This window comes from Bubalus kerabau, chromosome 1, assembly GCF_029407905.1.
Source record: "Bubalus kerabau isolate K-KA32 ecotype Philippines breed swamp buffalo chromosome 1, PCC_UOA_SB_1v2, whole genome shotgun sequence".
Taxonomy (NCBI): Eukaryota; Metazoa; Chordata; class Mammalia; order Artiodactyla; family Bovidae; genus Bubalus; species Bubalus kerabau.
In genome coordinates this window covers 189,389,812-189,404,391 of record NC_073624.1, presented here as the reverse complement: position 1 = coordinate 189,404,391, position 14,580 = coordinate 189,389,812, and the positions used below count along the sequence as shown (strand labels likewise).

Below are 14,580 nucleotides of genomic sequence, written 5' to 3'. Positions count from 1 at the left end.
CACAGGGCCCTCTGGGAGGTTCTGGGGATAGCAGAGAGAACATGCAGGGAGGGGGGATTGAAACCTGTCACCACCTCCCTCTGGTCACTCCACCCTGGGCTCTCTCTAGAGCCTTCTGTTGGGTCCGCACCCAACCCAGGTGACCCTGAGGCCTCTGGGCACCCAGGTTGGAGATCTCCAAGGCTCAGGGAATTCCAAAGCTTTGGAAATGCAAACCTGCTTTCTCTCAAATGTTCATCAGACCTTGGTTTTCCAAAGTAAATCACAGCAACTCAGAGCCAAGAAGGAAATCTTTGCTTCCTTCCCTCCTCACTGCTGTGTCATCTATCCCTTTCCTGAGGGCTCAAGGAGGTTGCGTGCTTGTCAGACAGGCTGGAGCAAGTGGGAACAGTAAAAGGAAGATGCAGGGGTGAGCCTATGCCAGCCCAAGGGCCCACCATGACCCCAGCCACGGGTGCAGGGGGCTTTCCACAGGTGAGAATAGAAGTGCTGCTATGAAATGCCTCCCATTTCTACATGGACCTAGGAACTTCTCTCTCTCTCTTTTAAAAAATATTTCTTGGGCTGCGCTGGGTCTTAGCTGTAGCGCTTGGGATTTTTTAGTGTGGCATGCAATCTCTTAGTTGCAGCATGTGGGATCTAGTTCCCTGACCAGGGATCAGACCCGGGCCCTCTGCATCGGGCGTGCAGAGTCTTAACCAATGGACCACCAGAGAAGGCCCAGGAATTTCTCTTTTGTTTTTTTAAGAATTTCAGATCTATAAAACTAACACAACATTTAGTAAATTAAATGTTTAGTAAGGAACTAAAGAGCCTCTTGATGAAAGTGAAAGAGGAGAGTGAAAAAGCTGGCTTAAAACTCAACATTCAGAAAACTAAGATCATGGTATCCGGTCCCATCACTTCATGGCAAATAGATGGGGAAACAATGGAAACAGTGACAGACTTTATTTTCTTGGGCTCCCAAATCACTGCAGATGGTGACTGCAGCCATGAAATTAAAAGACACTTGCTCCTTGGAAGAAAAACTTTGGCCAACCTAGACAGCATATTAAAAAACAGAGACATTACTTTGCCGACAAAGGTCCATCTAGTCAAAGCTATGGTTTTCCCAGTAGTCATGTATGGATGTGAGAGTTGTACCATGAAGAAAGCTGAGTGCTGAAGAATTGATGCTTTTGAACTGTGGTGTTGGAGAAGACTCTTGAGAGTCCCCTGGACCTCAAGGAGATCAAACCAGTCAATCCTAAAGGAAATCAATCCTGACTATTCATTGGAAGGATTGATGCTGAAGCTGAAGCTCCAATACTTTGGCCACCTGATGCAAAGAACTGACTCATTGGAAAAGACCCTGATGCTGGGAAAGATTGAAGGCGGGAGGAGAAGGGGACGACAGAGGATGAGATGGTTGGATGGCAGAACCGACTCAATGGACATGGGTTTGAGTAAGCTCTGGGAGTTGGTGATGGACAGGGAAGCCTGGTGTGCTGCAGTCCATGGGGTCGCAAAGAGTCGGACATGACTGAGCAACTGAACTGAACACAACACTGTAAATCAATTATGTGCCTAGTCATTTAGTCACATCCAACTCTTTGCAACCCCATGGACTGTAGCCCACGAGGCTCCTCTGTGTGTAGGATTTGCCAAGTAAGAATACTGGAGTGTGTTGCCATTTCCTTCTCCAGAGGATCTTCCCCACCCAGGGATCGAACTCATGTCTTCTGAATTGGTAGGCAGGTTCCTAAGCACTAGCGCCACCTGGCAAGCCCCAATACTGGAGATTTCCTATACTCCAATACAAAATCAAAATGAAAGAGAATCTCAGACCTGCACTAACCAGTGGAACTTTCTGAGACGGTGGGAATGTTATAGATCTGCAGAGCAGCCAGTCGTCCCCAGTCAGGTGCGGCTACTGAGCGGTTGACATCGATTCAGCCCGTGGCCCCAGAGGAACTGAGTTTGAAATTTTATTTCATTTTAATTCATTTAAATAACCACAGGTAGCCAGTGGATATCGTGGGAGACAAGACAGCCCCGGATAATAAACTGGTGTGTCCGGCTGACCCTCTACAACCACGGAGAGGAGTGGAGCACGCAGAGGGAGGCAATTAGCAGGCTGGACCATAAATAAAATACACTTCAATTATGGGCCAGTGAAGGGATGGTGGGCAAAAACCTGTATTTGAGGCTTATACATGGTAGCTCTCACTTTGTCCTCCACAAACAAGCCACAGAACCCAATTTGTGTGTTTACCTCATAACCTCTGGGGGCTACGCGTCCTAGGATCCGAACCCTCAGTCACCCGTTTCCCTTCCACATCCACCCCATCTCCACGACAAAGCTCGGACTTTGGTGGGGAAGATTTCTCTGGTTTGTGTGAATCCCAAGCCTGCCTACCCCCACCCCCCTTCACCACCACTTCCCTGCCCCGCCTTCCCCACCCCAGTGCCTGTGGCCAGGTGCAAACACATGGGAGAATCAGCATTGTGTGAGTTTTGAACACAGCAGGGTTTAGGGCTACGGAGATTACAAGATTAGCTTCAATATAAACCAGATTTGGAGAAAAATAAGAACTGTGTCCGGGGCACAGATGCCTTCCTGAACTGGTGACCTCTGAGCTAGAGTTGAAGGTGAAGTATCCAGCCGGGGGGACAGCCCAGGAGGGAACAGCCAGGGCGAAGGTTCTGGGGAGGGTACGAACTTGGCTTCTCACTCCCACACTCTGCACTGGCCACTTCCCATCTCAAGCAGGCCATTTCACACCAAAAACAGGACCCCTGAACCTCTCCACACACACCCCACCCTTATCTCTGAGGTCACCCCCAACCTTAGAGTAGAACTAGGCTTGCCCGCTTGGCCTTGAACCTGGAAAAGGGTACTAGTTCCAAGGCCTTCGCAGCTCCTGCCTTTGGTTCTCAGATTTCTCAGAGCCTCAATCCCCGGGCTTGGAGGGTTGCTGGGAAAATTCGCTGATAAAATGCACAGCCCCAGGCTTGCCTCCTAGTAGGCTGGATAAAAGGGAGTCTTTGAATTTTCCCCAAGAAAGGGGACCGAAGCTTCGTTTGCACTGCACGTTATTTAATACTGAGGAGAAGGTGCTTAGTCCATATCTAAGGATCGGAGTGAGAGTGCTTCTATTCCCCGCCCCACCCTCAGCCAGGAGCCGCTCCAGGGCAGGACGAAAAATTGACGAGGCTTCTCACAAAACAAGAATACACACCTCCCAGTCTCTCCTCAAGCTGCACCTTGTGACCCCAAACCCCTTGCCTTAACTAAATATCCTCATCTCTGCCGGAACCCCAAATTGCTTACAACTCTGCATGCTGCCCTTCCCCGCCTCGGGACCGCAAGGGTTAAGCGCAGGCGCTGGGCCCGCTGATTGACAGCCCGTCCCGCGGCTGGGGAGAGCCGACCAATCAGAGATAGGAGTCGCGGCACACGTGGGTAAGCGCCCTTACGATTGGTCAGCGCCGCCGGCGGCCGCCTGCGGAGCCCGATCCCACGTGCAGCTGCTGCTAGTTCATTGACCGGCTTCGTGGTGCAAGTGGCGGCGGGGCCGGGGCGGGCAGGGGCGGGGGCGGGGCGGGGCGGGGCGGGGCCCGATGGGTCAATTGGCCTCCGGGGAGGGGGGTGCTTCCTGTCCGCCTGAACTTGGCCGACCCTGGCGGCTTCCTTCTGGGCCACAATCCTAAAAGAGGTGGGTAGGCCTTTGGATCTCTTGGCAGACCCCAGGGTCCCTGGGCTGGGGAGAAGGTTGGAAGGGTGCTGAGGGGCAGAAGTAAAGAAGTTTAGTGCCGCAGAACTGATTAGGTCTCTTTCTTTCTGAGAAATTTCTCATTCACCTAGCCAACTCTTATTCATCCTTCAAAACCCCTTTCCAAATGATGTTCTCCGGTGCTTTAGGAAATTGTCTCAAAACTAAATTTGAGCTTTGATATCTTTCTCTGGGGTTCCTCAAGCCCTGACTGCTCCTAGAAGGAAGTGTATATCTTTGGCACCATACCCTCTGCCCCACCTCATAGAGTGAAGCCCCAGGAGGCTCCCCACCAGGAATCAGCACAGCTGGAAGCCCCAGAGAGAGGTGAATGAATGAACATCGGATGTAGAGAATGCAGTGGGATGCTGGCAGTTAGGGAGGGGATTGGAGGCCCAGGACTCAGTCCTGGAGGGAAGATCAAGGTGGGCCAAGGGTGGGGTGGGGCTAGTTGTGTCTCTGTTGCTGATCAGCCTTCTGCGCTCAAGATCTGTCATCTCCTTGTTAATTTTAGAGTCCTGGCTAAAGTCCTTGTTACTGAAGCCTGAAGAGTGACCTCTTGGGGTCATCTTAGCCCCCACGGGCACCCTCAAAACATGGTGAGGCATTACCCCTGAGGGGAGGGGCGAGGAGGCAGCAGCTCAGCTCAAGTCTGTCTCTCCTGCTCCTAAGGGAGAGACATGGGCTGGGTGGTCAGGCCTTTAAGCTGGAGATACTAAGTCATCATACTTTAAGGCACTTTCGTTTTAAAATTAAACATTTTATCACCCAGGTGATAAACACCTGGCTACATCATCTATTCAGTTAATATTTTACAAGTCCCTTCCCCTTTCCTGCCCTCAACCCCATTACTTCCCAGAGAAAACCACTTCTAACAGTTTAGGCCAGGGGCCGGCAAGCTTCCATAACAGGCTAGAAAGTAAATATTTTCAACTTTAGGCCAAGAATCAAGATGGAAGATACTGTGTGGGCACTTAAATAATAACAGAGAGAGGGCAAATGACTTTCAGGTCTCAGGAGGTCCCACCCTGCCCTCTTTGGGGCTGATGACCTGACAGCAAGTATGCTGGCAGTCTGTGGGTTTTATTCATCCCCCACTTTGACTTCTCCAGGCGCATCCTGAGGCCAACCTTCCAGCCCGGAACTATCAGGAAGCCCTGGATCGACTCAAGCAGCATTTCCCCAGGTGAGGACAATCCCCGGGGGCTAGAGGCACCGCTGTGGCCGGAAGTCCCATAGAGGGAAAGAACCCCAACTTTGTCTCCATGGCCCAAAATGCAGGACCAGTGTGGGCAGCAATCATGTGGGAGGGTGAAGCAGAAGAAAAGGAAAACCAGTAATACCAATCCTGGCTTTCATTTCAGTTTTTGACTGTGTGTGGTTCAGTGTGAATTTGCTCACAATTATATTTTATAAAATACTGCATTAAAATCATGTTCGTCTTGATGCTACCTTCAGTGTGGCACGTGGAAGGGACTAGCTCCCTTAATGGAACTGCCCTGCTGGGGGACTGAGGGCAGGGCACATTCTGGGGAAGGGTCTTGAGGCCTCCACTTCCAGCAGGTCTGTCTTCCCCAGCAGGTTCCCCACTCACTTGGCGACGCAGGTGGACCTCGCTTACGGCTTGGTGAGCCCCGCCCCCACCTGTCAGCCCGTCTGGAGCCACCTGGAAAGGCTGTTGTGTTTAGTCTCATAATCCGGGTTAGGGGACACCGCCTCTACTTTGCTTGCTTTAGGCAATGCAAAGAACCCACTGAGCCCCAGCTTCGTGTGTTTTTCTTCTTTTAAATGGAATTCAGTCATAGACACTTTTATTTTTATTTTTTTGGCTATGCTGGGTCTTTGTTGCTGCTCTCAGGCTTTCTTTAGTTGTGGCAAGTGGGGGCTACTCTCTAGTTAGGGTTGAGAGCTTCTCATTGCAGAGCACAGGACTCAGTAGTTGTGGCTTTCAGGCTCTAGAGCACAGGCTCAGAGCTGTGGCACCTGGGCTCAGATGCTCTGAGGCATGTGGGATCTTCCCTGGCCAGGAACTGAACCCATGTCTCCTGCACTGGCAGGCGGATTCCTTACCGCTGAACCACCAGGGAAACCCATGTGAGTTTTTCTTAATTAATAAAAACCTTGCTGTGAAAACAAGCAATTCCATATTTAAATTAGGGAGATGTTTCTTCAGGCCACAGTTGGTTAGGAATATATAGCATATGACTAGAGTCCCTGCCCTTCAGCAGTTTGTATTCCAGTGTGTGCTGTCTTCTGGAACTTTCCACGATGTTAGGAATGTTCTCTATCAACAGGGTCCGGTATGGCACCCACCAGCCCCACGTGGCTACTGTGCTCCTGTAAGGAGCTGAATTTTTATTGATTTAAAGTTAAAGAGCCTTATTTGACTGGTGGTACCCTCATTGGACAAAGCAGCTCTAGGGGGAGGAGGGAGACAAATATGTAACTAGAGAAGCAAGATGTCACAAAAATGTAAGTGCTTAAAAGAAAATAGAAGGTGAAGGGGTGAAAATGAGTCAGGGTTTTGAGCTCAGGTAGTCAGGAAGGGCTTTTTGGAGGAAGTGACGTGCTCAGCGAGACATCAAAGATAAGGAGTTTCTGTCACTCTAGAGAGAACAGGGAAGGTTGTTGCAGGCAGCAAGTATAGCTTGTGCAGAGGCCCTGGGGAAGGACTGTGCCTGGTGTTGGAGGAACAGTGAGGAGGCCCGTGTGGCTGGAGAAGTGAGTGAGGGGGAAAGAGGGAGGCAGAGAGGGCAGGGAGGGGACAGGGCAGGTCACAGCCCCCTTTGGCCTTCTCTTCATATCTAGAATGACAGTCAGTTGTTGTTCAGTCGCTCAGTCGTGTCTGACTCTTTGTGACACCATGGACTGCAGCATGCCAGGCTTCCCCGTCCTCCACTATCTCTGGAGCTTGCTCAAACTCATGTCCACTAAGTGGTGATGCCATCCAACCATCTCATCCTCTGTTGCCCACTTCTCCTGCCCTCAACCTTTCCTGGTGCCAGAATCTTTTCCAATGAGTTGGCTCTTCGCATGAGGTGGCCAAAGTATTGTAGCTTCAGTTTCAGCATCAGTCCTTCCAATGAATATTCAGGGTTGATTTCCTTTGGTATGGATTGGTTTGATCTCCTTGCAGTACAAGGGACTCTCAAGAGTCTTCTTCAGAACCACAGTTTGAGAGCATAACAGCCAGGGGTCTCCCTAATTACCTCCCACTCTGAGTATGGTTGGCCGTACCCCACTTGATGAGAGCAGAGACCAGAGAGGTATCACAACTTGTCCAGGGTCACACAACTGGGGAGAGGGCCGCACAACATTAAGTCTTGCACTCTTGCTCACGTCTGTCGACTGCCTCCTCATGTGATTGCTGGTGTCTTTGCAGGTCCTGAAAATCCAGCAGGGGATCCAGGAGCATCTCAAGCAGGTGAATGAGTGATGGGAGCTTGGGTGTCAAGGGAGGGCTGCCCTCCTTGCATTGCAGGAGAAAGGGGGAGAGAGGGAAGAGAGGAGGGCAGGGAGGGACAGGGCAGGTGGTGCAGGCCCCAGCAGGCTGCAGGGGAAGACTTGGGCTTCCCCCTGCCCCCTGGGAGGTGGGAGGGCTGCAGATAGAGGGGGTGAGGCCTGAAGTGGAACCCCAGGATATGAGGTAGCCCCACATCTCAGGAGTGTATCTCCGATCCTGTGCCTCTCTTTCTGGGCCTGCTCCCAATCCCTATGGGGCTGGAGAAGGCCAGGGGCCCGTCAGCACTACACAGGTCAGTTACTTCTGCTAGGAAGGGGCCGTTATGTGCCAGGCACAGCTGAATGCAGTCTCCATGTATCTGAGGTTCTCAACGGCCTGGCTCACAATGGTAGGGGAGAGCAGGCCTGCACCAGGCCTCCCCTCCTCCCACATGGGGCGCCTTGCCCAGGCTGAAGCACAGCTTCCACCCCGCCTGTCCTCCCGCCACCTGGCTCCTTTCTCCTGGGCACTGGCAGGACTTTTCCGCCTGTGCCACATGTGACTGGCGGAGGGCCAGGGCCGTGTCTGCGACTTAGCAGAGCCTGGGGTGAGAAGCTCAGGGAACAGGGAAAGACAGATCCAGAGTAGAGCGGGGTGGAGGAGGAGGGGCCAGGAAGCAAGCAGAACACGGTTATTCATTCAACAGATATTTATCCATCACCTCCTTGCCAAGTACGGTTGTAGGCGCCAGGGAAATAGCAAAAGAGAACACAGACAAACCGCTGCCCTTGGGGTGAGAGGAACTTGGTAAACAGAAGTGTCAGATGGTGAGGACTGGGCATGGTGGGAGGTGGAATTAAGCAGCCCCAAGGGGATGTGGAGGGAGGGGGGTACCAAGGTGGCAGTGGGTTACAATTCAGGGTGGTCAGGGAAGACTGGCATTTGAGCAAATTCTTGAAGGAGATCAGAGGAGGCAGGAGGATAGGTATCTGAATGAGGAGTAGCCCTGGCAGAGGCACAGCCTGTGCAAAGGCCCTGCGGCAGGACTGTGCCTGGCCCTCGCGTGTTGAGGGAACAACCAGGAGGGCCCTGTGGCTGGAGCAGAGGGAGCCGGGGGGAAGAGGAAGGAGAGGAGGGAGGGAGGGGATGGGGCAGGTTGTGCAGGGCCTTGTGGGCTGCAGGAGGACTTGGGTTTTTGCTCTCGGGAAGGTGGGAGCCCTAGAGGGCTGTGGGCAGAGGAGGGGGCGGGCCCTGACTCAGATGCTCACCAGCACCCTCTGGTGCCTGCTGCGGGGAGGAGGCACAGGAGTTGGGGTCCAGTTAGGACTATCCAGGTGTGGGAGGCCAATCACTGGGAAGGTTTGGTGGTGAGAAACAGGCAGAGTGAGGATGTGTTTGGAGGAGGAAATTCATAGCAGGTGCTGAGCATTGAAGGGTCTGAGGAGGATCCCAGAGGGTCTCCACCAAGCACCTCTCCCCCCACAGAGAGCCCCAGGTAATGCTTACTCCTGGTTCTGCACAGACCACCACTCCCTCTCCTGTTTTCAGTTCCTCCTCTACCAGCTTCCCCCATGTGCATTTAAAATCCCGAGCAGCAGCAGCAGGGCCCGTGCTCCCCAGCCTGCCTGCACACAGCTCTCCCCAGGGAGGGCCAGCTCGCAGGCAGGAGGGAGCAGCACTTTTCATGCTGAGTGCATTAAAGTGCCAGTAAATTGCGCATTAACGAGCCAGGGCGAATTGGGGAAGGCTCCCCTGGGCCTTGTGCTGCTGGGAGGCCCAGCTGGGGAATCCATCTCTGGCTGCCCTAGGAAGCAGCCGCCTGGAGCTACGGAGGGCCCCGGGAGGGGGTCCTCACCCCAGCCTCTCCCTCCCCAATCCTGTCCGCCCCAGTGACAGGCAGGAAATGGGACTAGGCTGCGAGTGGGGACAGGTAAACACAGCCCAGCCACCGCATATCCTGACTTTGGGAAATTGACTTTGGGGCTCTGAGCCTCGTTTTCTCATCTGCAGAATGGGAACCTCAGTGGTGCCCATTCAACAGAACTAAGAGCCACGGTCAGCACCCACCCAACATTCCTTAGCAGTTATTTCTTTCTGTGAATCAGAACATGTCCCCAGGATTTCGGAATTCACCCTGGGCCAAACAGTATCTTGGTATCCACCACGGAGAAGAGGCATGTGCATTGGTAAAGCCCATGGGCACTGCCTCCAAAGCCACAGGCCAAAGACCAAACCCGTGTCCTCCTCTGCAGTAGACATGGGAGACATGTGGCTATTTACATTTTAGTTGGCAATCAAGTGCCACATGTCAAGGACTCAACCTTAGCAGGCAGGTCTAGAACATTCTTAATATCACTATATTTAGTCTTCCTGGGCTAAATATAGCTGCATATATGCACATTCTCACAGAGCCTTTTATCAGCCCGAGAAGGTGGGTCTCCACAGCGAATTCCTGGCAGTACTGTAGGGGTGCTTCCTGTCTTGGATGGTTTGTGTCCTCGGCTGGAGGCCAGGAACATTGTAGGAGCTGCTGCCCTTGGTTCTTTTTATTTATTTGACTGTACCAAGTCTTAGTTGAGGCATGTGGGATCTAGTTCCCTGACCAGGGATTGACCCCAGGCCCCTTGCATTGGTAGTGTGGACTCTTAGCCACTGGACCACCAGGGAGGTCCCCCAGGGCTGTCCTCTAATGAAGCTTTAATGGGATGACCTTCTCCCCTCCAGGCAGAAAACTTCCTACAGATGATGGAGACCTGCAGCCAATCCCTAGGCTTCCAGCTGGGGGAGGTAGGTTCCTGGGTCCTCCAGGAGGGTGGGGATGGGCTCGGGGCAAAGGCTGCATCCTTGTGTCCCTCACCCACGACCCTGCACTTCCAGAACCAGGGGAGCCAGGCCTCCCGCAGTGAGCAACCCAGCCAGGACCCCCAGCACCCAGGGGCCACGCCCCCACAGACGTCCAGTCTCCAGGATCTAGACTTCGAAGACGTCCTGGTCATGAGGTCATCCGACTGGTTCCAGCAATCCCCCAGAGTGGACAGTGACACAGTCCACCAGCGAGACACGCAGCTGTGCTGGGACTCGGAGCCCCAGTTTTCACAGGATATTCTGACGGAGCAGCTCTGGGAGATTTTTGCTGGGACCCAGGACCAGGGAGAACGCTCAAGACACAGGAGTGAGCCTCCCTGGGGGTGAGGGGACGGGGGCTCAGGCCACGTGGAGAGGCAGCATCTGTTGATCTTGGTTGCCCTGCCTTCTCTCCCTTATCCCTTCCTGTCATCCTAGCGACAGACCAGGTGCCAGGCCATGTAAGTAACTGGAGTCCTCAGTACCCAGAGGAGTGGGCTTTGTCTTGACTGGGCTCCCTGGTAGGGACCTCTGGGTGCCTGTGGGATTGGCCTGCCCACCCCCTTACCCCTTGGAGACCCTCAGAGAATACCTGCAGCTCGGCCTCAATGGAAGGATGGGACTTCTGGCAGCTAGAGCATCTTATCTACACTGCCTGGACCCTCCCACCATGTTCTGCTTCTCAGACTAACCCTGGCACATCTTTGGTCTGAACTGATTTCCCCAATTCCCATGGGCAGGAGAGCCAGGAGCCAGGACCACGATACTTGGGAGTGAAAATGCTTCCCAAGGACACTCTGGGTAATCCAGGGGGAGAAGGGCAGTCTGCCCTGGGAGGGAGGGGGCATGCTTGCCACTGATTCAGTCTTGTCTCTGCCCAGTTTTCCTCCCACCCACGCCCTCCCCCAGCTCCTCTGAGGGTTCCCGAGAGGGAAGCCCAAGCCTGGGTGCTGTAGGACAGGAGATGCTCTCCCACATGGCCCAGGTAAGACCTTGCACTCCACACAAAAGCTAGGGGGGAGGTGGTCAAGACAGGAGGGGGATGTGGCTCAGGTGTGACCTCATCCACCCACAGGAGCTTTCCAGGAAGACCTATCAATTTCTGAAGCCCATGTAAGTATGTCCCAACCTGTGGTCTGAGGCTAGGGAAGCCCAGATGTAGGGATGAGAAGACTTCCTGGAGGAAGGGGCAAAATGCTTAGGGTCTTGAAGGATGAATGGGAGTTTGGGATAGGACAAAGCATTCTGGGCAGAGGGGAGCAGTGTTCCATTACAAGAGAGAATACCTGGAGGAATGTGTGTAGGACCTTGGGGGATGTAGAGTGTGCTGGAGAAATGAGGCTTGAGAGCATCCATAAACCTGAAAAGGAAGGAAGCCCTTTTGGGGCTTGCTGGGTGCCCTACTCCAGGCAGAGAAGCTCTCAGGCAGGCTGCTGATTCTGAGGCCTACTCTCTCAAGATGCTGGGACTTCGAGGACTTTGAAAACACATGGAATAGGCCTGATGCCTTGCCTTGGCAGTCCAGGAAGCTGGCTGTTCCACACAGAGTGGAGAAGATGCGGAGACTAGAACATGGGGAGCCCGTGCTGGCCACGGCTGTCAGCAGCTTCACCCGGCACGCCTTCACCTGCAGCAGGGGTGGCGTCAAGGTGTGGAGCCTGGTGGGCCAGGTGATGAAGGCCAGGTTTCCAGAGAGCTTCTTGAGAGTAGAGGTGAGGGCTCTGGGGTGGGGCTTGTGGGGAACTGGGAGTGCCCTACCCCCTGCAGGGGAGGAAGCTCACTTCAGACTCTGCCCACCCCAGACACCAGGGGCCTACCTGCGCACCTGCCTGCTGTTTTCAAACAGCACAACCCTGCTCACGGGCGGCCACAACCTGGCTGGTGTGAGCCTGTGGGACCTGACGGCGCCTTCCCTGCACGTGAGAGCCGAACTGCCCTGCGCGGGCCTCACCTGCCAGACCCTGGCTGCCAGCCCCGAGGACAACCTGGCTTTTGCTGGCTTCACCAACGGCAGCGTCAGGATCTGGGACCTGCGGGACTGGAGTGTGGTCAGGTGTGGCCCAGGGGAGAGCCTCTTCCTGTCTCAGCCCCTGAGCAGGAACCCAGCAGTTTCAAGGCGAAAGCCCCTCTCCTTTGGGAACTCTTACATTGGAGAGTTGAAGACCTGGGTTCATGTCATGGCTGGGCTGTTTGTTTGAAGCCCCGTTGTGGGACTTCCTGTCTGCCTTGGTTTCCCCATCTGTCACCCCGATGTGATTGGGCAACATAATTCCCAGTTGGGGAGCTGTGCCAGGCCCTGTGGGGTGCTGAGCAGCATCCCAGCCCCCACCCACTCAATGCTAGGAGCACAGATATCCCCAGGCATGGTCCCCTGGGGCTTAGACTCACCCCTGGGGAGTGTGATTGGGTGTCCCCGGGGGTGCAGAGCTTAAAGTCTGAGCTCTGACCTCCCACCCTATGCCTCTCCTGGGCCAGGGACCTGCCGGGACATCCGAACGGTGCCAAGAGCATTGCTGTTAAAGACCAGCACGTCTGGACGGGGGGTCTGGATGCCTCCCTGCGGTGCTGGGATCTGAGAGCCACTGGGGAGCCCCAAGAATACCAGTTTGAATCTCAGGTGTGCAGCTGGGATGGGTCCTGCTTGGTCAGTAGCAGCTGGGCCTGGGACTGAAGGAGGTTGATGCTGGGGGAAGGGCAGGGGGAGTGGTACCTCAAGTCTCCGTGATGCTGTGAAGACAGGGTTGCTTAGCTACATCCCCCTCCATTGCCCAGATAACATTGGATGCTTTGGTACTCTGTATCAAGGGATCATATTCTGAGTCTCTGTGATAACCTGGTAAGGTAGAGAGAACCACACTCATTTTGTAGATGAGCCAACCTAGGCCGGAAATGTGAAGTTGCTTGTTGGTGCCTCCCAGCCAGGAAGCGGGCAGGTGGTCAGGCCCCCAGGGTGGGTTCCTGGGCTCCTGCCACCTCTTGACCTGGCTAGGACCTGACCAATGTTTTCCTTGCTGTCTTCTCCCCAGATAATGAGCCTGTCCCCCAGCCCCCATGAGGACTGGGTGCTAGTGGGCACGGCCAATGGCCAGCAGTGGCTGCAGCCCAGCCTTGGGGGCCAGAAGCGCATGGTGGGGTGTAAGGACGGCACCATCCTTGGACTCAAGTTCTCCCCTGTGGGTGAGTGGCCAGGAAGGGACCGGGGAGTCCCCCGTGGGCCCCAGCGGTCCTCGGCCTCCCACAGGGCGCTTCCTCACTCAGACCCACTCCACCCAGCCCTTTCTTCTCTTTTTTTAATATTTATGTATTTGACTGCACTGGGTCTTAGTTGCAGCATAAAGGATCTTTAGCTGCAGCATGTGGGATCTAGTTCCCTGACCAGGGATCAAACCTGGGGCCCCTGCATTGGGAGCATGGAGTGTTAACCCCTGGACCACCAGGAAAGTCTCCTTCTCAGCCCTTTCTGACCCTTCCTGACCAACCCCCCTGACCATGCCCTTCATCAGCAGGAACTCCCCTGAGAGATGCTATCTGCAGGGGCTCACTCTGGGAGGTGTGAGGGGCTCCAGTTCCCAGATCCCCAGGGGTCCAGTCCTCAGCTGCCAGCTCTGTGATTGGGCCCCCCTCTGCCTCTTCCCAGGCCAGTGGTGGGTGAGTGTGGGAACAGACAACCTGGTTAGCATCTTCAGCATGCCCACGGGGACCCTGGCGGTCCAGGTACAAGGGTAGGGCAGGAGGGTGGCGCATGTGTGTTCTGGGTGCCGAGGGGCCAGGTCTAGGAGTCCAAATGCAGAGGCCCCCCACCAAAAGGAACCACGTTTGAATGGATGGGCAGATGTTAAGAACAAGAATGGGTGAGTCCCTCGCTCTGCCCCCCAACCCTCCCAGGTGCCCGAGAGATCCTCTGTCATGTGCTGTGACGTGTCCCCCAGCAACCACCTGATCGTCACAGGGTCCAGGGACCACGCCTCGGTGTACCAGCTCACATACTGAGGGCTTGCCGGGGTGGGTGGGCTCTCACGATGAGTGATTTGTCATGTGTAATAAAGCAATTGGAAAAAGCACTGGTCCAGTGCTGTGTCCTGTCCCCTGGCACCTCATGGAGGTTTGAAGGGACTTTGTCCAGCCCAGGTCTCTACATTTGAGTCCACCTCTCCTGAGAGTCAGGTCAGAGCCACTGACCCATGCCGTCAAGAGAACTGGACACGGAGCCCCCTGCCTTATTTTTTTCCCTGAGTGTGTGGAGGAAATGGCAACCCCCTCCAGTATTTTTGCCTGGAGGATTCCATGGACAGAGGAGCCTGGCAGGCTACAGTCCATGGGATTGCAAAAAGACTGAAGCGGCTTAGCACGTGTAGCATGAGGGATCTTAGTTCCCCAACCAGGCATGGAACCCATGCCCCCTGCAGTGGAAATGTGGAGTCTTAACCTGTGGACTGCCAGGGAAGTCTCTGGAGTCCTTCCTGCTCCACTGAGCTCTTCTGATCTCATGGAGAGATGCTCCCAGCCCTGCCTGCACAGCCCCAGGAGTGGCTCCTCAGT

The 14,580-nt window shown here is 54.5% G+C and overlaps 1 protein-coding gene across 7 annotated transcripts; it reads left to right on the top strand.

Annotated features, from left to right (window-relative positions):
* Positions 1-2,986: 2,986 nt before the first annotated feature.
* Positions 2,987-14,102, top strand: TLE6 (TLE family member 6, subcortical maternal complex member). 7 transcript variants are annotated; one of them, XM_055547380.1, is made up of 18 exons: positions 2,987-3,445; positions 3,961-4,082; positions 4,270-4,354; positions 4,868-4,941; positions 5,334-5,382; positions 7,138-7,179; positions 9,922-9,984; positions 10,075-10,369; positions 10,480-10,502; positions 10,782-10,842; positions 10,923-11,026; positions 11,117-11,154; positions 11,501-11,753; positions 11,844-12,094; positions 12,517-12,658; positions 13,068-13,218; positions 13,679-13,755; positions 13,927-14,102. In XM_055547380.1, the coding sequence occupies exons 3-18, from the start codon at positions 4,352-4,354 to the stop codon at positions 14,029-14,031; spliced, it is 1,731 nt and encodes a 576-aa protein (XP_055403355.1). In that variant the 5' UTR covers positions 2,987-3,445; positions 3,961-4,082; positions 4,270-4,351; the 3' UTR covers positions 14,032-14,102. The 7 variants fall into 7 exon arrangements, with proteins under 7 accessions (XP_055403355.1, XP_055403359.1, XP_055403365.1 ...); XM_055547384.1 differs by lacking the exon at positions 2,987-3,445 and adding an exon at positions 3,611-3,698; XM_055547387.1 differs by lacking the exon at positions 2,987-3,445 and adding an exon at positions 3,684-3,698 and having other exon boundaries at positions 4,024-4,082.
* The last annotated feature ends 478 nt before the right edge of the window (positions 14,103-14,580 follow it).